At 34.7% G+C, this 26,341-nt stretch overlaps 1 protein-coding gene across 1 annotated transcript in view; it reads right to left on the bottom strand.

Annotated features, from left to right (window-relative positions):
* Positions 1-16,785: 16,785 nt before the first annotated feature.
* Positions 16,786-26,341, bottom strand: part of LOC123551646 (uncharacterized) — a 28,933-nt gene continuing 19,377 nt past the window's right edge. Inside the window, exons 10-11 of the mRNA XM_045340726.2 lie at positions 24,427-24,573; positions 16,786-20,429 (exon numbers count right to left, since the gene is read on the bottom strand). Of these exons, the coding sequence (XP_045196661.2) occupies positions 20,302-20,429; positions 24,427-24,573 (275 nt within the window). The 3' untranslated portion in view covers positions 16,786-20,301. The remainder of the gene's footprint in view (positions 20,430-24,426; positions 24,574-26,341) is intronic.

Raw genomic sequence — 26,341 nt, 5'->3', positions numbered from 1 at the left:
GTCGATACCTTGAATGGTTAATAAGTTGTTTCCGGACATGAAATTAAACTTACAATTTCATCTTTGAGCTCAATTTGTGACCTAGAACTTTGATCTCCAGAGCCAGTTTAAGTGCTCTGCATATTGTCTAATCGCCACCTACGAACATGCCAAGTTTGAAGTCAATACCTTGCATGGTTATTTAGCTATGCTCCGGACACGAAATATGATGGTCAGTTTTGACCTTTTAGCGCAGTTTTCTACCTACAGATCCTCCACCTAAGTGCTCATCGCCATCTTCCTATATGCCAAAGTCTAAAGTAAATACCTTTAATGTTTATAAAGTTATGCTCCAGACATTACGGACGGACAGACGGACGCACGAAAAAACGGACGGATGCACGCAACATCCCTTGATACGTCTGTTCTTTTCAAAACCGGCGTTTTTATAAAATGCGCCGCAGTTGGCCGCAAAATAGCAATTTACCCAGAATTCTTTCGGACAAATATTTTAAGCAGATAGAATAAATATTTACGTTTTACTAAAAATTATTATTGTTTCATCAATGTTTATTCAATTTTTAATAAATATTTTGTGATATACAATAAATATTTTTGTTTTATTGAACAAATATTTTTATTTTGCAATAAATAGTTTGTAGGATTGAATAAATAATTTGAAAACATTGAATACATATTTTGTTGCATTGCAGATTTTTTTAGTTTTACAATAAATATTTCAAAAGATAGAAAAAATATATGAAAACATTTAAAAAAATATTTTTGTTTTGCAATAAATATTATAGGACATTGAATAAGTAAATAAAGATAAGCAATAATTTTAGAAGATATAATATTGCAACACATTACACGCCATAGGCCAGACTGCTACTTGTTTATATTTCGAAAATATTTGTATGTAAGACAGATGGGAGAGAGAGAGATAGGGAGAGTACTGTTAGGGCAATATGCTAGGTCACTAAATGCTATGTACGTGAAAATGTCATGTTGAAATTAATAAAAGACTGTTGCTATGTTAAATAAAAACTGGTTAAAAGGTAATAATTTGTTGTATTAAATGGCCGCGCTACGTTACATTTTTACACCGAACTTTTTAACACATATAGTTTTGCCCTCAAAACATATAATAAAAAAATAAAATAAATACATGTAACTTTTTAAAGTTACGCTGAATAATGTGAATAACATGCTTCCCGACTCTCAAATTTGAAACAAAAACACCCAATTTTCATTCAAAATCAGACAAAAAATATCGGTAAAATATTGTTTTTACTTTAAAAAATGCGAAAATCCCGTGCTTAGCTGTGCACCTGAAAATCGTGATTTTCTCATTTGTATTCTTAAATTTTTGGTTGAATCACTGGCACCAGAACCACTGGCACCAGATCAGAAAGAAAATGCCTCCGTACGTGTTATACCCTACCCCTAGGTATTCTATAAGAACCATGGTCATGAACGGAAAATTACACTAACCCGTTTCAATCGTACATTTCTCAACTTAAACGCGCAGTTTGGTGAATGGGTACCTAGTATATTGAACAAGCGATAATTTATCTTCCATCGTGCACCAGTCACATTGTCTCAATATTCCATATTGCTGAGATTATCAACATATTTTATGCTTTCGTCAACGTTACTGAAAAAACTTGCTTGACCTTCCCTAATGAACATCCGGTCTAGAGGTCACGGCAGTGTGCACATGTTTGGCGAAACGTAAACAAACAAAAACAGAATTTAAAAAATCACAATTTTACACTAAAGCTCGAAATGATGAATGAAATTCATCTTGTATATGATCTTTAATTTGAATTCGTACATTGGTCTGCATCTGTTCTGTTTATTTTATTCATTTTGCACATTTATGCTGCATTTTCACATTTTAGCGAACACGTGTAGTACAATGACGATTGACATACATTTTCACAACAGCCAATCAGAATGGTTTTGTAACCTAGAACGGAACTTCACCAGGGAAGTTCAAGCAAGTTTTTTGTGTAACGTTGAAATAAGTATAAACTACGCGTTGTTTTTCTAAAATAAGATGTATTGAAAAAATGTGACCGGTACACAATGGAAGAAAAATTACCACTTGTTTGATATCCATAGTACACATTTACCGCACTGCGTGTTTTAGGTATGAAATGCGCGATTGAAACGGGTGAGTATATTTTCCCGTTCATGACCATGGTTCTTATAGAATACCTAGGGGTAGGGTATAACACGTACGGAAGCATTTTCTTTCTGATCTGGTGCCAGTGACCAGAACAGAAAGAAAATGCCTCTGTACATGTTATATTAACCCCCTAGGTATTCTATAAGAAGCATGGTCACGAAGGTGGAAATATACTAACTCGTTACAATCGCGCATTTCATACCTAAAACCGTGACGCAGTTCGGTAAATGTGTACTAGCCGATATCAAACTAGTGGTAATTTATTTTCCATTGTATATAGTGGACGCAACTTGACCCCGATGGTTGACCTTTGCATTATAATACATAATGAGGCACAACCTATTATTGAAAAGGAGTGTACGTAAAACACGAGCTGCATGAGAAAAAGAAAATATAAATTTATGTAAATATAAATTAGTGTATTGGAAAGTTTTAACAGGTCAAATGTAAGTATATATAATTTGATACTGCAATGTATACAAACTAATTCAATATAAATATACACGGCTATCCTAAGCACCCTTGATGACTATTATGAAATAATCGATATGAATAATCAGCCTAAGGTCAACCATCGCGGTCAAGTTGCGACTACTATACCGGTCACATTTCTTCAATATATAGTTGTCGCAACTTGACCTCAGCTGATTATTCATATAGATTATTTCATTGTAGAAATAAAGGTTGATGAGGGTATCTATATATATTTATATGGAACTCGTTTGTATACAGCACAGTATCAAAGTATGTATACTAACATTAAATCAGTTAAAACTGTCCAATACACTAATTTATAATTTTCCACTGTCTCGTGCAGCTCGTGTTTTACGTATACTCCTTTTCAATAATAGGCTGTGCCTCATTATGTATTGTAATACAAAGGTCAACCATCGGGGTCAAGTTGCAAGTTATCTTAGGAAAACAACGCGTACTTTATAGTTATTTCAACGTTACACAAAAAACTTGCTTGAACTTCCCTGGTGAAGTTCCGTTCTAGACTACAAAATCATTCTGATTAGCTAATGTGAAAATGTATGTCAATCGTCATTTTACTACACGTGTTCGCTAAAATGTGAAAATGCAGCATAAATGTGCAAAATGAATAAAATAAACAGAACAGATGCAGACCAATGTACGATTTCAAATTAAAGGTCATATACAAGATGAATTTCATTCATCGTTTCAAGTTTTATTTTTAAAATGTGATTTTTTTAAATTCTGTTTTTCTTTGTTTGTTTACATTTCGCCAAACATGTGCACACTGCCGTGACCTCTAGACCGGATGCTCATTAAGGAAGGTCAAGCAATTTTTTTCTGTAACGTTGACGAAAGCATAAAATATGTTGATAATCTCAGCAATATGGAATATTGAGACAATGTGACTGGTGCACGATGGAAGATAAATTATCGCTTGATTAATATACATGTACTAGGTACACATTCACCGAACTGCGCGTTTAAGTTGACAAATTTACGACTGAAACGGGTTAGTTTATTTTCCCCTTCATGACCATGGTTCTTATAGAATATCTAGGGGTAGGGTATAACATGTACAGAGGCATTTTCTTTCTGGTTTGGCGCCAGTGGGTTGAATTTAATTTTTGTTGTGTGTCTAGAGAAGCATGGCGTTTTGTGTAAGCAAAAAAGCAGAAAACATCTGAATTAAATTCATGATTCACATTTTTTTTTTGCCATTAAAAGATATAATCAAAAGATTAAAAACATATTTAAAATTTGCTATAAAATTTATGTTATACTTCTTTGCGCTGAATAATGGGAATAACATGCCTCCAAACTATCAATTTTCAAACAAAAAACCCGATTATCATTCAAAACTTGAAGAAATTACAATGGTTTGTATAACTAGCCTGGGGCAACTCAGCTTGGGTAAAAAAGTTTCATTCCATGTTGTTACAATACCCTTAAAGTCAACAAAAAGTGTGTATGTAGCCTTCACTTTCACAGGAGCTGGTATCAAAGGCATGAAGGTAGTTATTCGCCTGATATCGCTTCGTGGTCTACTCGAATGTAGTCCATCTGCTGATGTTTTAAGCTACGTTATATGATTTAAAAAGTTAGTCGAAGCTGTTTGCTAAAATGAAAGTAAAAGTATGCTTCTCCTGATGTCTACCTATATACAATATTAGCGTTTCCATCATGTGTATCAGTCATGGCTTTACTCCCATAAGTAGTCATGTGCATCTCCTCTGATCATTTTTCTACAGAAAGAGCTAGGTTTAACATGTAATAAAGTAGTAAATTATATCCGCGGTATCGATCTAGAATCTGAGCGGACGATTTCATGAGAAAAATAGAGGGAAAGTCAAGGTCTGTGCACCCTGAACAATAAGAACAATGGAGGGTAGGGTCAACGCAGCCTAAACAAAGGCACTGGTGACGGACTCCCTTAGGTATGACTTAATCAGTAGCAGACGATGTTTTCCAAACCATGTTTATTCAATAGTAACTACAAAATCATTGTGCACATAAATCCGCTCCCGGTGTTCCCAAACTGCGCTTATCATTTAAGAAAGATAAAACAAAGAAAATGGTCATTGTTGTCCTACTGCTCACCAGGGTATCAGATGCTATTCTCCAAGTAATCAGATCTCCAACAGTTCAACTCCAATATCATTTATGTTTGCTATATGTCAAGTATTTTTCTATAATTGAAGCATATTTCCAAGAATTGCTAAATAGTGGAGATAAATAAGTAAATCAAAAGAATTATCAAACGTAAATTAGAAGGATATGAAAATAATATCGTAGAATCAGACGACTACAGGCAATGCACATCGTACAGAACCAGAATGCCCGTAGTGCAGCCACAACACCCAGAAAAATTCAACTCCAAGAATTCAACTCCTGAAAAGTTCAACTTCAAGATCATTCTCCAAGTAATCAGATCTCCAAGATTATAAATTTGCTCAACTCCAAAGACTATCAATGTTTGCCAGGTTTCAAGTTTTTTGTACAATTGCTAAATTATGAGGCTTAATAGGTAAATTAAACGAGGAGGGTTGGCATATAAGTGAGGACTGTTCTAGAAAGTTTCAGAATTCAAAAGCTACACATGTTCACCATCTAGGATGTACCTCTGCGTGTCGGTCTTTGGATTACAGTATGTTTCGTTTCGAAAACTAACGAACAAATCTACAGTTGGCAGCGGGCTACATCAACAACAAACAATATATATTCTTGACCTAATCAATACTACATTCTATGTTCACCAGTCTATTGTACTTATATTATTTGAGCGAATGTTTTCTTGACAAATCGTGATGTATTAAATAAATAAGCCTACTTATTAAGAATAACCATTGTGTCCACTTTCACAAAACAAAAACATAATTTTCAGATATTTAGAATAATATTTTGACAAATAAGGATCATGGGCCCCTTTTCTTATTCTTAACTATAAGCTAGAAGACATAATTGTAAAAGTATTTCTATGTGACTAGGTTGAAAGTATCGAGTAGAAAAGAACTTTTTTCAAAATTCAACACGATATCACATAATACACCAACTTTCACAATTCTTGGAGCACGGGTCGTATAATTTTACACATTTCTGCGAAATCAACTTCTAGTTTAGCCGGCCCTAGAAATACAATGTATTGATGTCACGACTTAGTCATGACACTAATACATTAAAAGTTTTGCAACCCCACTTCTTTAATTCATGGGCTGTTGCCTTTAAACTTCGCTACCTTGTTAAAAAAAGTTTCTACAAACGACCGACCCTGCTAAAACAACAGTAGAAGTCAGTGGGGTCCACCAAACTAGACCTATCTACCCCAAAATCCTACTGTTACGACTTCTGCAAATTTTCAGATAAAGAAGAACCATACACATGAAAATCGTGTTATGAATGTTTTGACAATTAAGGAATTCGGATCTTTTCTTTCTTTATTTCCCAGAAGATATATGAAGAAAATATATGAGAAACCCAACATAGTGCGTTTCATTTCTGGACATGTTTATCTTGCTATCTGAAAACATGGAACAATATGCCAATTAAAGGTCAATAATGCTTTATTTTTGTTTATCTTAAAAACAGATGAAACAGCTTTCCAAATAGATATTATGCGTACCTACATAGTTAGAAAAGCACTACTTTAAATATTGCGCATGAATTGTTATATTTAGAGCCATTAAGGGATGATAAAAATAGATTCAGTAAAACATTCTAGTATATTCAGCAGATTTCAAACCTTTGACAAATGTTTAAGAAAGAAATTTGTATTTTACGTCCATAACGGAAAATGTGGCAGCCACATTTTAAACAAATGCATTATGAGTCTTGAACAGAAATCTACAAATGAACTTCTCAGAAATCTATTGTCTGTTACTTTTTTTCTGTTATCCAACTTACCACACACCTAATTTCCAGTCATCATTATATACACAGCTGTATCTGGCACCTGATCTATAGGATGATCGTCTGGATCTTTAACTTCTTCTCTTTTAGAATAATGTCTTTGAGGAGGTCCTTTGGAAGCATAGAATGCAAGCAAGCAAAAATAACAGAAGACTCGGTTTGATCTGGTCTGTTCATGAGAGGTTGTAGAAAGTTCAACCTAGCAATTAACGGCTTAAGCGAAATTCTTTTGCACATATATTAAATGGGTTCCATGATTCTAAAGGACCAAAAAAGTGGAAAGATACAGCAGACGGGTTGCTTCAAAACTCCAACAACAAATACATTTTAAATATATGGAAGACATAAAATGGGGGTGGGATAGAGAAAGGGTGGAGTGTTGGGGAAAAGGAAAAAAACTAGGATGAATATTCAATATGGAAATCTACGTTCCAAACAGGCAGTCTCCCTAGACCGCAAACATGAGAGGCATCGCACAGAGACAAAATCATCAGCTGGGAGCTCGAACCATAATAAAAAGCAGGATAAGTAACAGTGAGGGCGGGTGATAAGGAAAGTTACACCATTAAAACAAGTATTTTCAGCTTTCAGTAGTTTTCACATTTAGATAGCATAAATACATCTTCTCTTTAGGTACCTCCATAAATGAGTACTGTTGTTCAGGTGCTGATATCAATCACCTGCCCTTCACCTCTCTGGGTTTGAGGTCTGCTTGGGTCATCATTTGTGAAAGCTATCCAGCTGGCTTGTGGAATGTCGTTGATTCTGCCTAGCTGTCTGGTAGTGCCCGTAAAAATGTCCAGTACGACTTAAAACATAACAAAACAAATACACATATAAACGTTTTGAAATAGTTTTCAATTTCTCAAGTTAAACATATTAGAAGAACCTAACCAGACTCTGTCTTTTCCTGACTTATATACATCTGCATGCTTGCTTAATGTATTTCTGTTCCGGAAAAGTGTACATAAACGCTTCTCAACATGAATATTTGGTAAGCAGTAATTTTTGCCGATTTCATTTCTCATGGTGAAAGTTGTGCTTGGGATACTTTTCAATATAATGCAATCATCTCTTACGAACAATAGGTGCAAGTGCAACATTTCTTTACCTCTATTGAACAGACCCAGTCAAACCCAATCTGCGATTACTTTACTTGATTGCACTTTATTTGCAGTCTATTGAAATGATGCAAAATGTTACATACTGATGCCACTGTAAAGTATATATAAAATTATTCACGTTTTTCATCGTCTGCTAACTATTTTGTTTCCAGTTCCCGGTAGTTATTTTACCGCGTTTTCTGCTTGCAATTCACGATTTTCTCATGTTTTCAGTGCACTATATAAGTGATTGTTAATTGATATTCTTCACTCGAGGTTGAATATTTGACAGCATAACAAGTATTTTGATTATTTGTTTATTCCCTCCCACCCACCCTAACAGCCATTTCAAGTTTCTTAATAGTTATTGCTGATGGCTTGTAACTGTATTCGAATATCAAAGGCAGATTTGACTTTTTGACTGTGATTTTAACAAGAGTAAACATTTAGTTCTAGAGAGATTCCTCAGGTCAGACATTACGTCTCCTTTATGTTCTGATAGAAAATAAGGTTCACAGTTACGTACCTTATATTTCAAGGGTCTTTAGACATGAACAGTTTCTTGATAACTATTACTGTTGAGTATTCATGTATTACTAGAACTTTAAAGGCAGATATACATTTAACATTATATGAGAACATTTGAATTCTTCATGCCAGACTCGGTATCTACATTTAGAAAAGTAACATTCGCAAGTACGCATTTAAGTCTATATCTATATATTTTATGCTGTTTTTTCCCATGCAATGTTATTCTTTCGTTATCAAATGGAAATTGTCGTTATCCTCTTTTGAGCTAGTTTTCATTTTATTTTTGATTTTACCTTGAAAGAATGTTATGTTTTACACACTGCACATTTTTCTTATTTTGTGGTTATTCAACGAAGCTGAGAGAGACCAGAATTGCCATCTTATATGCTGTTTAATTATTCTAGATAAGATGAGTTCAAGTTATTACATTTGGTTCATTCGGGACCATTTTACAGTTTAGATTTTCATGTACATCTGATTGTATGTTTGCCTTAAATTTTGATAGTATGTTTTCAGGCTGAGTGGTATATAGTAAAGGCCATTTATGGCCAAAATGCCAAATAAAGGAAAAAACTCGTAAAGAATTGATTTTTTGTGTAAGTATTATACAAGATGTATGCAACAACATATAAAAAGTATAGAAAAATATCATGATGCAAAATGTCTATTTTTGGGGTTAAAATGTTTAAAATATTAATGAAACTGCGGATTTCTGGAATCGGCTCATAACAACAGATTTATGCATCTAACGAGGTCCAACTTTGGCACAACATTAGATTACTATATTGTGCAAAATGTAAACTAATTAGAAATTTAGAAGAAAACAAAATGGCATCCTAAATCCAATATGGCCGCCATAAAAACGACATTTAAACCAGAATTGTCGTCGATTTTAAGTCAAATTGTCTCATATCATTGCTTTTACATATAATAAGCTGGTTATTGTTAGTTACAGTATGCAGTTTACCTAAGATGGAAAACATTCTGCCAGCAGATTCAATACGGGGCAATAGTTAAGTACAGAGATAAAATTGCCGAGTCATTCGGCAGTAGAAATTGTCGTAAAGCAGCAATAAGTTGAATAACTTTCTTATTTATTAACAAAATATATATGGGTACTTTTCTTTCTTAGTAAGATAATTTCCCATATGATAATCATGGTTTTGAGACAAAATTACATTAAAAAGTGTTTTCAGTTAATTTTTAGCTCGACTATTCGAAGAATCTTACTCGCCCCGGCGTCGGCGTGAGCGTGTGTGAGCATCACACAAATGTTAAAGTTTGCGTACCATCCCAAATATTTTTAAAGTCCATTGAGATATTGCTTTCATATTTTGCATACTTGTTGATCATCATGGCCCCAGTCTGTAAAAGGAGGCGGCAACTCTATCAAGCATTTTGACTGAATTATGGCCCCTTTTCGACTTAGAATATGTTTATTGTAACGTAAAATTTGCGTACCATCCCAAATATTTGAAAAGTCCATTGAGATATTGCTTTCATATTTTGCATACTTGTTTACCATCATGACCCCATTCTGTAAAAAGGAGGAGGCAACTCTATCAAGCATTTTGACTCAACTATGGCCCCTTTTCAACTAAGAATATGCTTATTGTAATGTTAAAGTTTTACTCATAGCTTATATTATACTATCAAGCACTGAGAATAGTCGAGCGTGCTGTTCACTGACAGCTCTTGTCTTTTTCATTAAACAGGAAAATGGCATGGAAAATATGGTAGATACAAATAGTCCTCATCCTTTTTTTCCTTTTTTTTGTGCTATGTAGAGCTATTTTCCTTATATTTTGCAATTATATTTCTGTAATGACATGAAAGATCTATGCTTGACATGAACGTAGCATTTTCACAATGAAATAATAACATGACAGAATTTGTCATGGAAATTTATATAATACACCACCACTACAATCTGGGGTCTCATTTTCAGCTATTTTTGCAATTTGTGTGTTTGACTGAAAATATTTTTCTTGCATCAAACATCACCCCCGCTTTTCTTTTGATTTTTATTCAGCACTGATAACATTCTTCAATAAATTATAAGTTACAGACATTCTAAATTGGTCCTGATGTGTGCTGCAGCCATTGAAAATATGTCAATTTTATATAGTGTACAGACAAACAGCTATTTAGTGTGTTATAACCTTATGAACGACTTGGGTTAATAACAGTCATAGCTGGATCTCAGAATCGCACATTATGTTATATACAGTCATATAGTAAAAGAGAACCAACTATTTGTTAGATCATGTACTCGTGTATTCAATGTAAAATATGTTCGAATTCGGGCCAATCAGAAATAAGTTCCATAAATAGCACCAGTCAAAGCACACCTCTGCTAGGGTATAGATGAGTGGATGAATTACAATGAAGTCATTCTGTATCCACACATCAAGGATTCAACTTATAATTTATCCCAGTACCTTGAAAAAAAAGCGGTTGCAGCTACACTGTCAGGGCAGATAAATTATATAAAAAAGAACGTTTGAGACTAAAGAAGAGTTACAGTATTGTAACTAGGTTTCGAGCGTTAATGCCAGCGCATAAAAATTAAACCTTTACGGGATAGACGATAGAAAATACAGGTTGATCATTGGAAATCTGAGACAGAGACGTTTGGTTTGGTAACCGTCTGAGTCAGTAAGAGAACGAGGTTCAACGTTATCGCTGAAGTACAGCCAAGGCATTCGGGTCATTTTATTGCTATATTTTAAAGCATATAAGCGCTGAGCATCCAGGAGTTAGGGCAATCATACTGAGTTGAAGCTTCATATAAGAGAACACCGGCTGAACATCTATGCGAAAGGACCATCGTATGTTGTCAATTCAAAGACATTGGCGGACAGGAACTTCAAAAAAAGGGTTAAACACAGTATTCCCAGCCTATAGGAGTTTGAGCTGATTATCATTAGTTTAAGGTTGTTAGTTTGAAACATAGAGTGATTCGTCTGATCCCTGAAATCATTACAGTCATGAATCATTAAGGCGAGGTAGCCAGAGAATTTTTTTTTTATAAGGTACTGTATATGGTCTCACCAGCTCTACGTTTTAACATAGCACAGTCACCATAGCGATTGGACACATTACATTGTTCACGATATTAAAGAAAATATTTCCCTGTGTCATATAACTCGTATCCCGATATTTACATATGTTATGTGGAAGTGTTGTTATGATATAGATTTCTATGCTATTGCGAATCGTACTTTAGTAAAATGTATTCAGTTAATGTTTTTTTAAGGTAATGACACACTTAATAGCTGTTCTTTTTTATTCTTTATAACATTCACATATTCCCAATGACTGCAGCGCACATCAGGACCTATTTAAAATGTCTGTAAGTTATATTTTCTTGCAGAATATTGTCAATACTGAATAAAATGAAAAAGAAAAGCAGGGTTCATGCTTGATGCAGAAAAATATTTTCAGTCAAACACACAAACTGCAAAATTAGCTAACCAATGAGATCCCAAACTACAGTGGTAGTGTATGATCTAAGTCAACATGACACATTCTGTAGTGTTATTATTTTATTATGAAAATGCTACCTACATGTCAAGCATAGATCTATCATTTGATTTCAGCAAATATTGCAAAGAAAATAAGGAAAATAACTCTAAAGAGCCAAAAAATGAGGACTATGTGAATCCGTCATTATACGACTACGATTTTTGACCATTTTCCTATTAAGTGTATGTATGCCTATAAGATCAACGTTTTCTCTAAGACTGTGCCAGTTTCATTTGAAATGTACAAACAACCTAAATACAAGGTTTCAGTTTATACCAATAATCTCTCAGGTTTTATGGCAATTTCAGTAACATGTGACAACTCGTCAAATTTTGGCAAAAATAATTTTCAATCAATTACGATAACTGTAGCCTACTTTTGCCCTGTTTTGTCATTTTCTTTTGCGATCTGCTACACTGCTAGGGCAAATTACACATTTAAACTGTAAAATATGTTCAACTGTACCTCTAACTACTAGAAATTAGCAATCGTTAGGACACCAAAATGCAGTTTGAGAAAAAATACTGTGCACACACACAAATACATTGAAAATGTGGTCTTTTTATGTTTATCAATATTTAAAGCAAAATTGCAATAAATTTGTCATCTTCTATCAACATGATCAAATTCTAGTCAAATTAGACCTTTCCCATCCTCATCTGGCCAGATTTCAATTTTTGCCAATGTTCCCTTGTATGTTACAGCAGACTAAATAGCTGTTCTTCGTTATTTTATATACAATTGTCATATTTCCAATGGCTGCAGCACACATCAGGACCTACTTTAAATGTCTTTATCTTACATTCTCTTGACGACCATTGTCAGTGCTAAAAAAAATCAGAAAAAATGGGGGTCATGTTTGATGCCAGAAAAATATTTTCAAACCATTTTTAGAGTCATTTCTTTATTCGGGGTCTGTATTGTCTAAATGACCATATGGCGGCCATTTTGGAATTGAGAAGCCATCTTGAATTTTTTAAGACTGAAGTTTGTGTGTTTTGAAATAAAATGTTTGTATCTTCTATGATGCTGGTCATTTTTCACACTATTTGAACTTTGTGAAATGCTTAAACGGTTTTCCTGTGTAATGAGATTTAATGGCGGCCATCTTGGATTTTGGCGGCCATCTTGGATTTTTTTAAAATAGTCATGAGCTTAATTTTTTGATGTTATAATTTTCTACTACTATGCAAAATTTCGCTTTCTTAATAAAAATATTGACATCATTATGGACCGATTCCAGAAATTCACAGTTCCAATCATATTTTTTAACTTTTTACCCCAAAACATGCATTTTGCACCATGATAAGATTCTATACTTTTAGTATGCTGTTACATACATATTGTTTAATGCTTTCACCAAAAATCAATTCTTTGCGAGTTTTTTCCCCTTTTTTCATAAATGGCCTTTACTAATACAAAGATAAAGATAACCACATTTACCCCACTTCTACTGGTCGATCATCTACACATCGCACAACATCGTACCGTTTGACATTTGCATAACAAATATATTCGTATTTTTTGTACATTGGAATGCTGTCAAATACTAAGACCTGTATCCTATATTTGTGTTTGTTGTTTTTGTAGTTAGGAACATGAAATTAGTGAATAATTGATTTACTCACGACATAGACTGAGTAAGGTTACTTTACATTTTCCTACCATACAGCTTACATAAATCCTCAATTTAGAGATAAGCAGTTTATGTTTATATTTTTTTTCTACCAAATAAAGTATTTAGAATTGCCACTACAGTGAAAAATCTAACCTGCAATACGGCCGACTCTAGAAAAAGACTTATTATGTTAAGTACTTTCAAAAGATATTGTCTATAGGCGTCGGGCAATAAATCTTTGTAAAGGGCTGTTATCATGAAAACGGACACTTTTTGCTAACTTTTAAATTAAAGCAACCATTCTAAGCTCTCCTTCGCTACACAAAAGCCTTAGTCCCCATGGATGTGCGAATTTCATATTTCAAAATAGTCTCTTTAATCTTCTCACTTTTCCACTGTGTCTTTGTGTTGTTGTTTTTTCAAATAGAGTTTACATTGCAGTCTCGTCTTAAACTTTGCTCTTCATATTTAACTGGATTCAATCTATTAATATCTCCGAATCACTCACAACAGTTCCTTTTTGTTCGTAAAGCACAATTCTCAGTTCAGAAAAACATTATTTGCTAAAACAAAGTTAATAAAAAAAACGAATGACAACAAATGATCAAACCAAACCCGAACTCGATATTGTTATGCGTATTTGAAAGATCACAATGACATTTCTGTACAGGGGTGTTATGAATAAGCTATTCGTTTTATTTTGTTTTATTTAAAGACACATCTGACATTTTTCTATTTTATTACTAGTATGTATATAGGCAAAAATTTTCCTACAGACAGAATTTCTTTAAATTTTGTGTACTGACTGAGATTCGAGTGTAAAATGGAAATATGTATTACAAGTCACAGGTACCGGTGCTTTATCTTGAATTATTGTTGGAAAGTTGTGGGTCAGTGATTTCCCTGAAGTTAAAGCCTTTAATTAATTAGCAGCTTTTTACAATATGATCTGCATGGTGAGTGGTGGCAAACATACCTTTTGTGTAAAACAATTTCTTCTGTTTTGTTTCAGTACAAATTCAGACTAGTATTTGTTATGTTATAAATTTGTAATGTTACAGTGGCCTCCTTGGCCGAGTAGTTAAGGACGTTGGCTTTATCACTTGCCCCTCACTGATGTGGGCTTGAGCCCCACTCGAGGTGTTGCATTCTTCATATGAGAAAGCCGACCAGCTGGCTTACGTGGGGCTCGAGGTGTTTCATTCTGAGGAAGTCGTCCAGCCAGGTGCCCGTCCGTGATGAAATAATTCACGGAAGGGCACCATATGACCTATGATTGTGTAGGTGCGATGTTAAACCCAACGAAAAAAAACTTTATGTTACAGTACAACTGCAATCTTGTATTTATTGAGAATTAAATCCATTCTTTTACTGTACAACTGCAGTCATGTATTTATTGTGAAATTAATCCACTATGGAAATAAATCCATTATATGTTACAGTACAACTTCAATCTTGTATTACGAAGTAAATCCATTATGTTACATTGCAACTGCAATCTTGTATCAATTGAGAAATATATCCACTGTTTTACTGTACAATTGCAGTCATGTATTTATTGTGAAATTAATCCACTATGGAAATAAATCCATTATATGTTACAGTACAACTTTAATCTTGTATTACGAAATAAATTCATTATGTTACAGTGCAACTGCAATCTTGTACAAAATTTCAAAATAAATCCATTATTTTACAATGCAAACTTCTGCAACTTTTAATTCTTTCAGAAGGATTATTTTATATTTTTATGTTGTTGAAATGATTGTGTAAGTTCCTATAAGCGATGGAACCTTTTTTGTGCCCTCCAAATGCCCTTGTCCGTCAAGCAGAGCAAAATATGCCCAAAAGGGTATATCAGAGGAAGGAAGCAAAATTTAAAGAATTTTTTTCTTTGGGGTGGGAGGTGGCTGGGTGGGTAGCAGGGTGTGTTTGTGCGGTGGTGGTGACAGGATACTAAAGGTCAAGAAACTATGTGAAACAAGTGACCGAGTATTGCAGTGGCAATAAAGCAGTCCCCTACCGCTGAAAATACAATTTGCTTGTCGATTAAAGGTCAAGGTCACTGATTAAGGTCAAGTAAAAATCTGTTTTTGCTGCATAAGTTAATCGCATTGAAGGATTTTTTTGTTACTACACAAAAATGTTCCCCATGATTAGACCATGTGTCATGCACATGACCCGTGGTTCTTAGCTGGGTTTTCGGAGAAAAATCCGGCTTGTAGATTAGGAGTCCGGGCGGATGGATGGGATAATAGGTCTCATTATAACATTTTTGTTCATTAATTTTTCTCAACAACTACTTCACCTAGGGCCGTGAAACTTCATATGTGTTTGTCTTGATGTGTACATGACCCATATTGATTTCGGGGTCACTGGGTCAAAGTCACAGGGACCTGAACATCTGAAATGGTTTCCGCTCAATATCTCGACATGTATTTCACCTAGGACCTTGAAACGTCATATGTATGTTGGTCTTGAAGTGTACACAACCTCTATTCATTTCGGGGTCACTGGGTCAAAGACCAATGTCACAGGGATATAAACGTTGAAAATGGTGTTGTTTTTTTACTTTGATTTTTACACCAATTTATTTCTTTAATTTCATTTTCTTTTTTCCCTTCATTAGTGCTTATTATGGTTGATATTTATTGTATGCCTTTATTAGAACTTAACTCAGTATCACTTTATTCGAAAATTCCGGCCAAAACGCCATCAGCCGTAAGCTGCTTGTTGGTCAAAGGTCAAGGTCACTACAGGTCAAGTAAAATTGTTTCCGCGCCAAAACATGTGCATTGATTATCTTAGTACTGCACATTAATGTTCCCCATGATGAAACAATGTGTCGCATACGTGATCTATGCTTGTAGGTCAAGGTCACTGTTGAAATTTAGGTGAAAATAGTTTTTGTTTCTTAGCTCCAAAATGCCTTCAAGCATTTTTCGTCCTAACAATGTTGCAAACAACCACAAGGGACTAACACTTACAGTTTTCCACCGGTAAGGGACTTCTGTATTGGCACTGCAATACTCAGACACTTGTTCACCAAGAGAAACAGCCAGTACTGTTGTAAATAACTGAATTTTGTTTGGTTGGAAATACCACTTTTTGTTGCTTATGAAAACTATGCATAAAATTATGATAATACATTTATTCAGAACAGCCTGTCGAACTTGGCAAAAAGAAAGTGTGGGATAGAACTGTACTGAAAAACTGTTCATAAAATTATGATATTGCACACTTACTGAAAACGCCAGATCAAGCCATCCCTAGATAATTCATAAATTTTTACTCCATGTAATAAATTGGTTAAATACTGAATTTCAGCTGTGCAATATATGAAAAACGAAGACTGACCTTGCTTAGCACCTTGGTCAGTATTTTTATGGTGCATATCTATATTGTATGTCAATGAAAAGGCCAAAATTATGTAGGATATAAAGAACTCACAATTTGTTTATAAAGAAAATTTATTTATTATCTAAATGAACTAACATTACTTTTATTATAGTATTTAAAAACTTAATTTACTAAACAAAGAGATCATTTTTACTATAACTAATCACTAGACATTAAAACAAAAACAAAATTACTTTGTACAATTGTTTTGTCCAAGATTTCAGTAACCCCTTTTAGTCAATTAATTTACCTAAGTATCAGTTTAAACAGCTTTGATATTCTTAGACATAAACAAAACACATTTCACACTTTCACTGTTTTGTATTGTTAATAAATGTTTCAGAGACTCCAACTTGGTATTGTAGTTATGTGAGAACCTATACACATTTACATTACTTAGTACTGATAAAGAATATAATAAGCCAGTGTAGTAGTAGACTGAAATATCCAGCTTGCAGGTAACTGTTCAGATGTTAACCCTTGCAGGTAACTGTTCAGATGTTAACCCTTATTATGCTGGACACAATTGATTCTGCCTTTGCAATCAGTGTAGTGCAGTCTGATCATGATCTGCACTGTTTGCCATTCAGTCAGTATCTTTTTAGTAAGCACCCCTTTTAACAGTAAATGGTACTGTCCAAATTGAAAGATGGACAAGTTCATTACAGAAATTCAGCAGGGTAAGGGTTAAGGAGGCTTTGCAGATTTACTGCCAAAACAGCTACCTGAGAGCCAGATATTCCAATCTTCAACTTCATTCCTATTCCATAAATAAAAGAATAAATTATAATAAAACAAGAAACACGACAATGCAACAAAACCAGGTTTTCAGTGTTTGAAATCTAAAATTTAATATTAATACAAATATATACAATGCTAGAAACCACACAGATGAAATATAGATCTATATCAAAATTCAAAGGACCAAGTTTACAAGTTTGGTGAAGATCTAAGAAACATTAACGAAGAGATATTGTTAACCCTGGCATTAGCATTTCCTAAAAGGGGTCTGGTGGAACCGTTTGAACAAATTTCTAAAAAATCTGTATAAGGATATTGTAGACCACTCTAGTGAAGATTTATCACAGTTCATGAGAAGAAAGTGTTGATGCAGGACAATGCTTGCTGGACCAGCTTCCTATATCCATTGCTCACCCTAAACCTATGGATCAGGGGAGTTAACCCTTACCATGCTGGACACAATTGATTAGTGCAGATCATGATCAGCCTGCACATCCATGCAGTCTGATCATGATCTGCACTGTTCGCCATTCAGTCAGTACCTGTTTTGGTAAGCACCCCTTTTAACAGTTAATGGTACTGGATGGACAAGTTAATTTATAGAAATTTAGCAGGGTAAGGGTTAAAACACAGATGTTTGAAGCTCAGTCAATTAAAATATATGCAGATTAGTCATATATCTCTGAAAGCAATGCAAGTTGGCAACTTCATGTTAATGGTGAATTTATGTTTTTCTCAAAAGTGATTTTCCTCAAACTTTAAAACTGGAAGCTGCATGGATAAGGTATGGCAGACTAACAATGCGGCAATTTTGATAGTGTAAGATTGTTATTAAAATGACCGACTGTGTTTCTTTAGTTGTGCTCAGCATAACATTAGACGAATGTTGTTTTTTTTTAAACATGAAAGATTGTTTACAAATATTGTATTGGATAATTGGCGTATTGCTCCATTTATCTCCCCCCCCCCCCCCCCCTGCCTCCCCCTCTCTGAAAAAAAAGAGTAAAAAATACAAACTGCACTATTTCATTGTATATTAAGTGGATGGGGTATGATAATGCATATATTTATTGATAAAGCTTCAACTACCTGTGGCTAAAATCCGCGCTTTAAACTAAATGCATTGAAATACAAAATATGAATTTAAGATTAAATGCAAATTTCCATAGCCTGTCTAACAGTTCATATGAGTTCATACGCATTAGTATTTCATATCAATTAGTATTCAATTGTTTACTCCATTACATACATCAATTAATACAATATAAAGAGATCTCAAGTAAACTGGCAGTACCTCATTTCTTTAACTTAGGTCAGTATAAAGTAAATACCAGTCCATCATCCCGAACTTTATTCATAGAACAACAGTAATAACAAAGTATTATTACACTGAGGTAAAACCTCAGTTGTTATTCAGAAATAATAAATTTTTCAATTACAAATAAACAAAAATACCCATTAAATATTTGGGTGAAATAACAAGAGCTGTCAGTTGACAGCGCGCTCGACTATTCTCAATGCTTGATAGTATAATATAAGCTATGAGGAAAACAGTAAGCATATTCTAAGTCAAAAAGGGGCCAAAATTCAGTCAAAATGCTTGATAGAGTTGTCTACTCCTGTTTACAGAGTTGGGTCATGATGGTAAACAAGTATGCAAAATATGAAAGCAATATCTCAATGGACTTTGAAAATATTTGGGGTGGTACGCAAACTTTAACATTTGTGTGACGCTAATGCCGACGCCGGGGCGAGTAGGATAGCTCCCCTATTCATGGAATAGTCGAGCTAAAAAAGAACATCTGAAAAATTGACTATGACTGCATGAAATGAGATCAAGATATTTGACACAAAGGGAATATGATGTTTGTAAGAAATTACTTACCACATAATATAATATCATAAATGTAAAAGTATTAAATATTTTTTCACTGTTAACATGCCTATAAGACCTGGTGAAAATCAAGGCAGGCAGCCCAACCAGGCACACTAAGGATATCACATGTCTGCTTTGTCGGGATTTTCCATGTCCAAGGGACAGCAACGAAATCAAGAGTTAGCAAGGTATTTAGCCTCTACTTTCTCCGGAAGTGAACCTAGTTGGACTTGACTTTATTTTGATAACATTCTGTATTTGGACCAATAACTTATCACCTCTGTTCAAATCAACAAAATGAAAAATATATAGTTTACTATACAACCTTTTATAAATTAACAGGAATGAACCCAAGACATATTAAAGCTGGTTGTTTAATACATTTTCCCTTATTTTGATGAATTTAACTTACTTTTGCATATCCTTTTTTTTACCTTGTTCCAACACTATTTTAGTCAAACTGCACATTGTCAACTAAAGATTAACAAACCATATCAAAAATTGATTTTAGGTCATAAAAATGCAACAAAATGATTACATTTCTAGAACATATTTCAATAAAATTCTAACACTTATCATGCTAAACATGATTGATTCTGCCTTTGTGACCAGTGTACCAGAAGATCATGATCAGCCTGCACATCTGTGCAGTCTGATCATGATCTGCACTGTTTGCCATTCTGTCAGTATATTTTTGGTTAGTACCCCTTTTAACGGTTAATGGTACTGTCCAAATTGAAAGATGAACAAGTTCATTATAGAAAGTTAGCAGGATGAGGGTTAAAATGTATTCCTATTTACACTAGTAGAATGCTGACATATAAAGGCAATAGTTAACTATTTTTATCACATTGCAGTAGTGGATTTCTATAAGCATAACTCTCACACTTGTTCCTCTGTCAAAATATTATCACTTCCAGTCATCACAAACAGACGCTAAACAGTATTTCTACTAGCATGCTTTCATTTTAACACTCTTTCTTTCACAATCTTGTCCACCTTGTAGAACCTGTCGCCGCTTTTTCTGAACACCATTCATACAGTTGTCATACTCAGACCATGGTCCAAAAAAGCATCGAACTGTAAATAGAAGAAAAATAGTAGAAACCCCTGACAGATACTAGATAACAGATAAAATGATGGATTGATGTTCAATGATGGGTGGGTGTTCACCATGATGGATCGATGTTCAATTATGAGTACATGTTCAATGATGGGTGGTTGTTCAATGATTGGTGGGTGTTCAATGATGAGTGGGTGTTCAATGATTGGTGGGTGTTCAATGATTGGTGGGTGTTCAATGATGAGTGGGTGTTCAACGATGAGTGGGCGTTCAATGATTTATGGTTGTTCCATGGTGGGTGGGTGTTCAAAGATTGTTGGTTGCTCCGTGGTGGGTGGGTGTTCAATGATGGGTGGGTGTTCAATGTTGAGTGGGTGTTCAATGATTGGTGGTTGTTCCATGGTGGGTGGGTGTTCAATGATGGGTGTGTGTTCAACGATGTGTGGGAGTTCAATGATTGGTGGTTGTTCAATGGTGGGTGGGTGTTCAATGATGTGTGGGTGTTCAATGATGTGTGGGTGTTCAATGATTGGTGGGTGTTCAATGATGGGTGTGTGTTCAACGATGTGTGGGAGTTCAATGATTGGTGGTTGTTCAATGGTGGGTGGGTATTCAATGGTGGGTGGGTGTTCAACGATGTGTGGGAGTTCAATGATTGGTGGTTGTTCCATGGTGGGTGGGTATTCAATGGTGGGTGGGTGTTCAACGATGTGTGGGTGTTCAATGATTGGTGGTTGTTCCATGGTGGGTGGGTGTTCAATGATGGGTGGTTTGGTGTTCCATGGTGAGTGGGTGTTCAACCAAGAGTGGGCGTTCAATGATTAGTGGTTGTTCCATGGTGGGTGGGTGTTCAATGATGGGTGGTTTGGTGTTTAATGTTGGACAGGTATTCAGTGATCCCCTGTGATAGTTTTATTCACTGTGAATAGTGACATTACATTTAATAGTTGGATTATACGTAACAAAAACGTAAGCTGAAAATGAAAAGAGTATGTATGTCAAAAGTAGAAGTCTTGAAGAACAAGTGTCTGGAAAGGGGTGAAACTTCTACCACCAATATTACTAGTCTAGTGTACCCTTATTTTTGTGCTCACCTCATTTAAGACAGTTTAAATTTCAACTAGATATGTGTCCAAAGGACAGTCTGGTGTACATTGTTTCATAACTCTTAATACATTTTAAGTTACATGCAACACAAACTTTTAAGCTCTTTCTGTGTATTAATCACTGAGTCAAGCACCATAACTCTGGTATGGCTGAATGAAATCCCAAAAATAACATCAGATGCACAACTTCACATGCTATATAAAAATCCTTTAATGTTTTATGACTGTAGATCAAGTACATGTTGAGACACATGAGGCACAAATGTTCATACCCTTAATGCATATTTTTAGACTATATCAGTGGCCATAACTCTGGTCTTACATAGTGAAATCCCCAAAAACAGTAAGGTGCACATATTAACATAATATTCCTACATGGTTTTATGACTCTAGGTGAAATAGTATTTATACAATGTGCAACACAAACTTTTAAGCACTTTATGTGTATTTTCAAAAAGGTAAGGACCGTAACTGTGGTCTAGCTAAGAGATATCTCTAACAAAATCCTAGGTGCACAACTTCACATGCTGTATGTAACACAGTCAAATACCGTTACCTCGATATTCAAGGGACTGCAAAAAATTGCATCGACGTATCCAAAATTTGATGTAATGATATCACCTATCTGGGACTATATTTTGTATCTGTGTAGGTCGTCTATATTGTCACTACATCCCGTGCATAAAACGTAAATACGTCATTTTGAATGTGTTTCGATAACGAAAATTTGCCAGTTAAATACGCATATTGTTACTCAATCATAAATGGCAGATTTTTACTCCCTCAAACAGAAAAATGTTTCGTCCTTATTAAGTGTTATATTGAACAAGAGGGCCATGGTTCACCTGACCTATTGACCTAAAGATCATCAAGATTAACATTCTGACCAAGTTTCATTCAGATATGGTCATAAAAGTGGCCTCTAAAGTGTTAACTAGCTTTTCCTTTGATTTGACCCAGTGACCTAGTTTCTGAGGCCACATGACCCAGATTCGAACCTGATCTAAAGATCATCAAGATTAACATTCTGACTAAGTTTCATGAAGATGCAGTCATAAATGTGGCCTCTAGAGTCTTAACAAGCTTTTCCTTTGATTTGACCTAGTGACATAATTTTTGAACCCACCTGACCCAGATTTAAACTTGACCTATAGATCATCAACGTCAACATTCTGACCAAGTTTCATTAAGATATGGTCATAAAAGTGGCCTCTACAGTGTTAACAAGCTTATCCTTTGATTTAACCTGGTGACCTAGTTTTTAAAACTACATGACCCAGATTCATTCTGGACCTTGAGACCATCAAGATTAACATTCTGACCAAGATTCATGAAGATACAGTCATAAATGTGGCCTCTACAGTGTTAACAAGCTTTTCCTTTGATTTAACCTGGTGACCTAGTTTTTAACCCAAGATGACCCAATATCAAACTTGTCCAAGATTTTATTGAGGGTAACATTCTTACCAAGTTTCATTAAGATTGGGCCAAAATTGTGACCTCTAGAGTATTAACAAGCTTTTCCTTTGATTTGACCTGGTGACCTAGTTTTTGACCCCAGATGACCCAATATCAAATTCATCCAAGATTTTATTAAGGGTAACATTCAGACCAAGTTTCATTAAGACTGGGCCAAAATTGTGACCTCTAGAGTGTTAACAAGCTTTTCCTTTGATTTGACCTGGTGACCTAGTTTTTGACCCCAGATAATCCAATATCGAACTCGTCCAAGATTTTATTGAGGGTAACATTCTGACAAAGTTTCATTAAGATTGGGCCAAAATTCTGATCTCTAGAGTGTTAACAGTCGAATTGTTGATGACGGACGACAGACGGACAGATGACGGACACGGGCGATCACAAAAGCTCACCTTAGCTAAAAGCTTGCACACTGCTTTAGACTAATTATTGAGAATCTATTGCTTAAATTGGATTAAAGTTTAAATAACAAACAAAACAATCACAAAAACCAACCTTAATAATTAATACTAATACATCGACGGACAACAATAGGTTGATTTTCACAAAAATCCCATCAAGCTAAACAAAATATTGAGCTAATAATATCAAGGTAATGATAAATAATACCATTGAAATATACAGAGAAAAGTCGGGACCGACTAAAACACATCGTGCTAACCGGAGTATCGAGCTAACCGATATCGAGGTAAGGATATTCAACTGTATTCCTGTAATGTTTCATAACACTAGGTCAAAATTTAAAATATTTTGAGATATATGCAACCCTGTTAATGCATATTTTTTACTTAGTCAAAGGCCATAACTCTTGTCTGGCTGTGTGAGATCCTAATTAAACCACCAGGTGCACAACTTCAAATGCTGAATAACAATCATGTGGGACTTGATAAATCTCGATCTGCCGGTCATATACTTTTTGAGATAATTATGTGCACCACACAAATTCAAATGGATGGGCATTTTTAGTAACAGACATTTATTGAGTACGTCCTTTGTTACATTGTACCCAAGAAGTGACAGAAAGAACCCAGTAGGTAGTATGCAATAAATAACCTATTGTTCTTGGTACCCAACAAATGTGCTCTTGTTTGCTCAGATGAACGGACGGACAGGTGGATGGACTAGGGCACCTAGAAGTACCCCTGCAAAAGTTTTGGAAGTGAGGGGGTGGGCGAGGCGCGAAACTTATAATCTGCTCAAGATTCTGAACCATATTCAGTTGATTTACCTCCCTTTACACTTAGTTTGCATGCAGTGAAGCTTGTATTACAGTATATATAATTTATAATGTTATCAACTGTAGCCATGTTGTTGACTGTCATACACATATTACGATATCAACTGTAGCCTTTCATGTCCATTTTAGTACACAAAACATGGAATCAAAGGCTGCTTTTCATGTTATATCATATTATCAACAATGAAATACCTTCTCCGTTTTGTTTAGTGCATGATTTTGTTGTAATTTTCTCTGGTTCACAAGACGGTCCACCTGAAATTAATTTTTGTGCCCTCGTCCGTACTGGATTTTCTGAAGTATCACAGTCAGTCCATGTCCCACGATCATAAACACATTCTGAAATATGAAAAAAAGTGTTTTTCCTCCTCATATCTACATAAAAAAGAACTACAGAATTAAAGCTTATTTTTCAGGCAGTTTTCCTAGAAATTGTTTTTTCTTTCTCTTAAACTGTAACCATTTCATTCCAATTGTTTCTACATCATAATTCCTCATTTTTTAATATTTTTTTTTGGTACTTCAAAAACATTTTCCTTAGTAGCCATTAGCCTATTGAAAATAGCTGGTTACTTACCTTTGTAATTTTCATAGGAAACAATAGGCTGGTTTATGAAAAATAATCGTAACTGTCAATGGAGAATTGTTTCCAACAATAATTTTTGCAAATTAAATGTAAAACTTTTCATAGTTATCATAAACTGAGTGTTTGACCCTTTATGAAACCATTCTTATGTGTGTGTTTTGTTTTTATTTGGAATTATAAATTTACTTCTTTTATATTTGGTGGTGTGCTTGCAGTAAGCATGGCTAGTTACCCTTGTAAGCTCACTTAAAATATCTCCAGGGTAGATGGGCAACATCTTTCCCTCTAGACTGAAATGCTCCCCTTTCGTGAAACGTTAAGTTGCTGTCAGAGATAATTTAAAATTAAGCTGCTGTCATGAAGCTGATGCTGGAAATGTTAGAAAAGCCTAGAAAAAAATGAAGACAAATGTCATTTACAGGAAAAAGAGGGCCATGATGGCCCAATATCACTCACCTGACTCTAATGGGTACATGATTTCTTGGTAGAGCACTTCTACACAATGCTTTATGTCAAATATCTAAGCGTTAAGCCTTGAGGTTCTATTCATTATTTTAACAAACTTGGTAGAGGACCAGTACACACCTTTTCAAAATAAGGTGCGAATGTGTAACAGATGCTGACACCTATGTGGACACCGACATGAGGTCGAGTTAGATAGCTCTCAATATACTTTGTATACTCAAGCCAAAAAGTACAAAATTCTTTATCATTTTATTTCCCAGAGAACACCACAGTATAAGCACACTTCTTCAAGAACCATCATACAGGGAATTATATATCATTTACTTTTAAAAAGTGTAGAGCTATGTAAAAACAGCCCCATTTAGCAATGTACCCAGTATTTGCTAATTTGATCAATGTAAGTTTTACTTATTTTTGCTATTTGAACTCATTCTGGACAAAAAAAATGTAACTACTGGTTGCAGACCCAGATTCGGACAATTTTACAACCTTTTCATCTGTCATATTTTAATTTTTAATTCAAGATTCATAAAATGATACCTGAATCAAGTTCAGTTCTTCGGTGTTGCTAAACACAAATTTGTTTGTATATAAAAATAAACTGAACATGTCACTGAGGCCCGAAAGAGGGTACGTAAATTTAACGTTTTCAGGGTGTTGCAGCACCCAGAAATCGGACAGTAGGAAAATACTAATTATCATCACTTCTGTTTGGCAGAATCATGTTTAGGTTGGTTTTAATGATAGAAAGACATTTTAAGTATTGTTAACCTTGTTTACATTCAACTGTAAATTTTTGATGCTGCTGAGAGTTTGAAAAATCCAGCTGGCCTACATACGACACAAAATTTTAGGTAAAACAATTTGGTTTAAACGCATTTAACTCATGGTATTAATGGGAAAACATTGATACTTGTTTTATAACATGCAATTTTCTCCTCGGCATTTAGCAGATTGTAGATGAGTTCCCCTTGAATAATGTTGGGGCATCAAAACATGTTTGCGCATGCGCACTGAAAGCACATGCAGCTTCCCCCTGTGAGAGCTGTCACAACA

The sequence above is a fragment of the Mercenaria mercenaria genome, chromosome 4 (assembly GCF_021730395.1).
Source record: "Mercenaria mercenaria strain notata chromosome 4, MADL_Memer_1, whole genome shotgun sequence".
Classification (NCBI taxonomy): Eukaryota; Metazoa; Mollusca; class Bivalvia; order Venerida; family Veneridae; genus Mercenaria; species Mercenaria mercenaria.
Note: the sequence above shows the minus strand (reverse complement) of the source record. Positions and strands in the feature narration are given on the sequence as shown.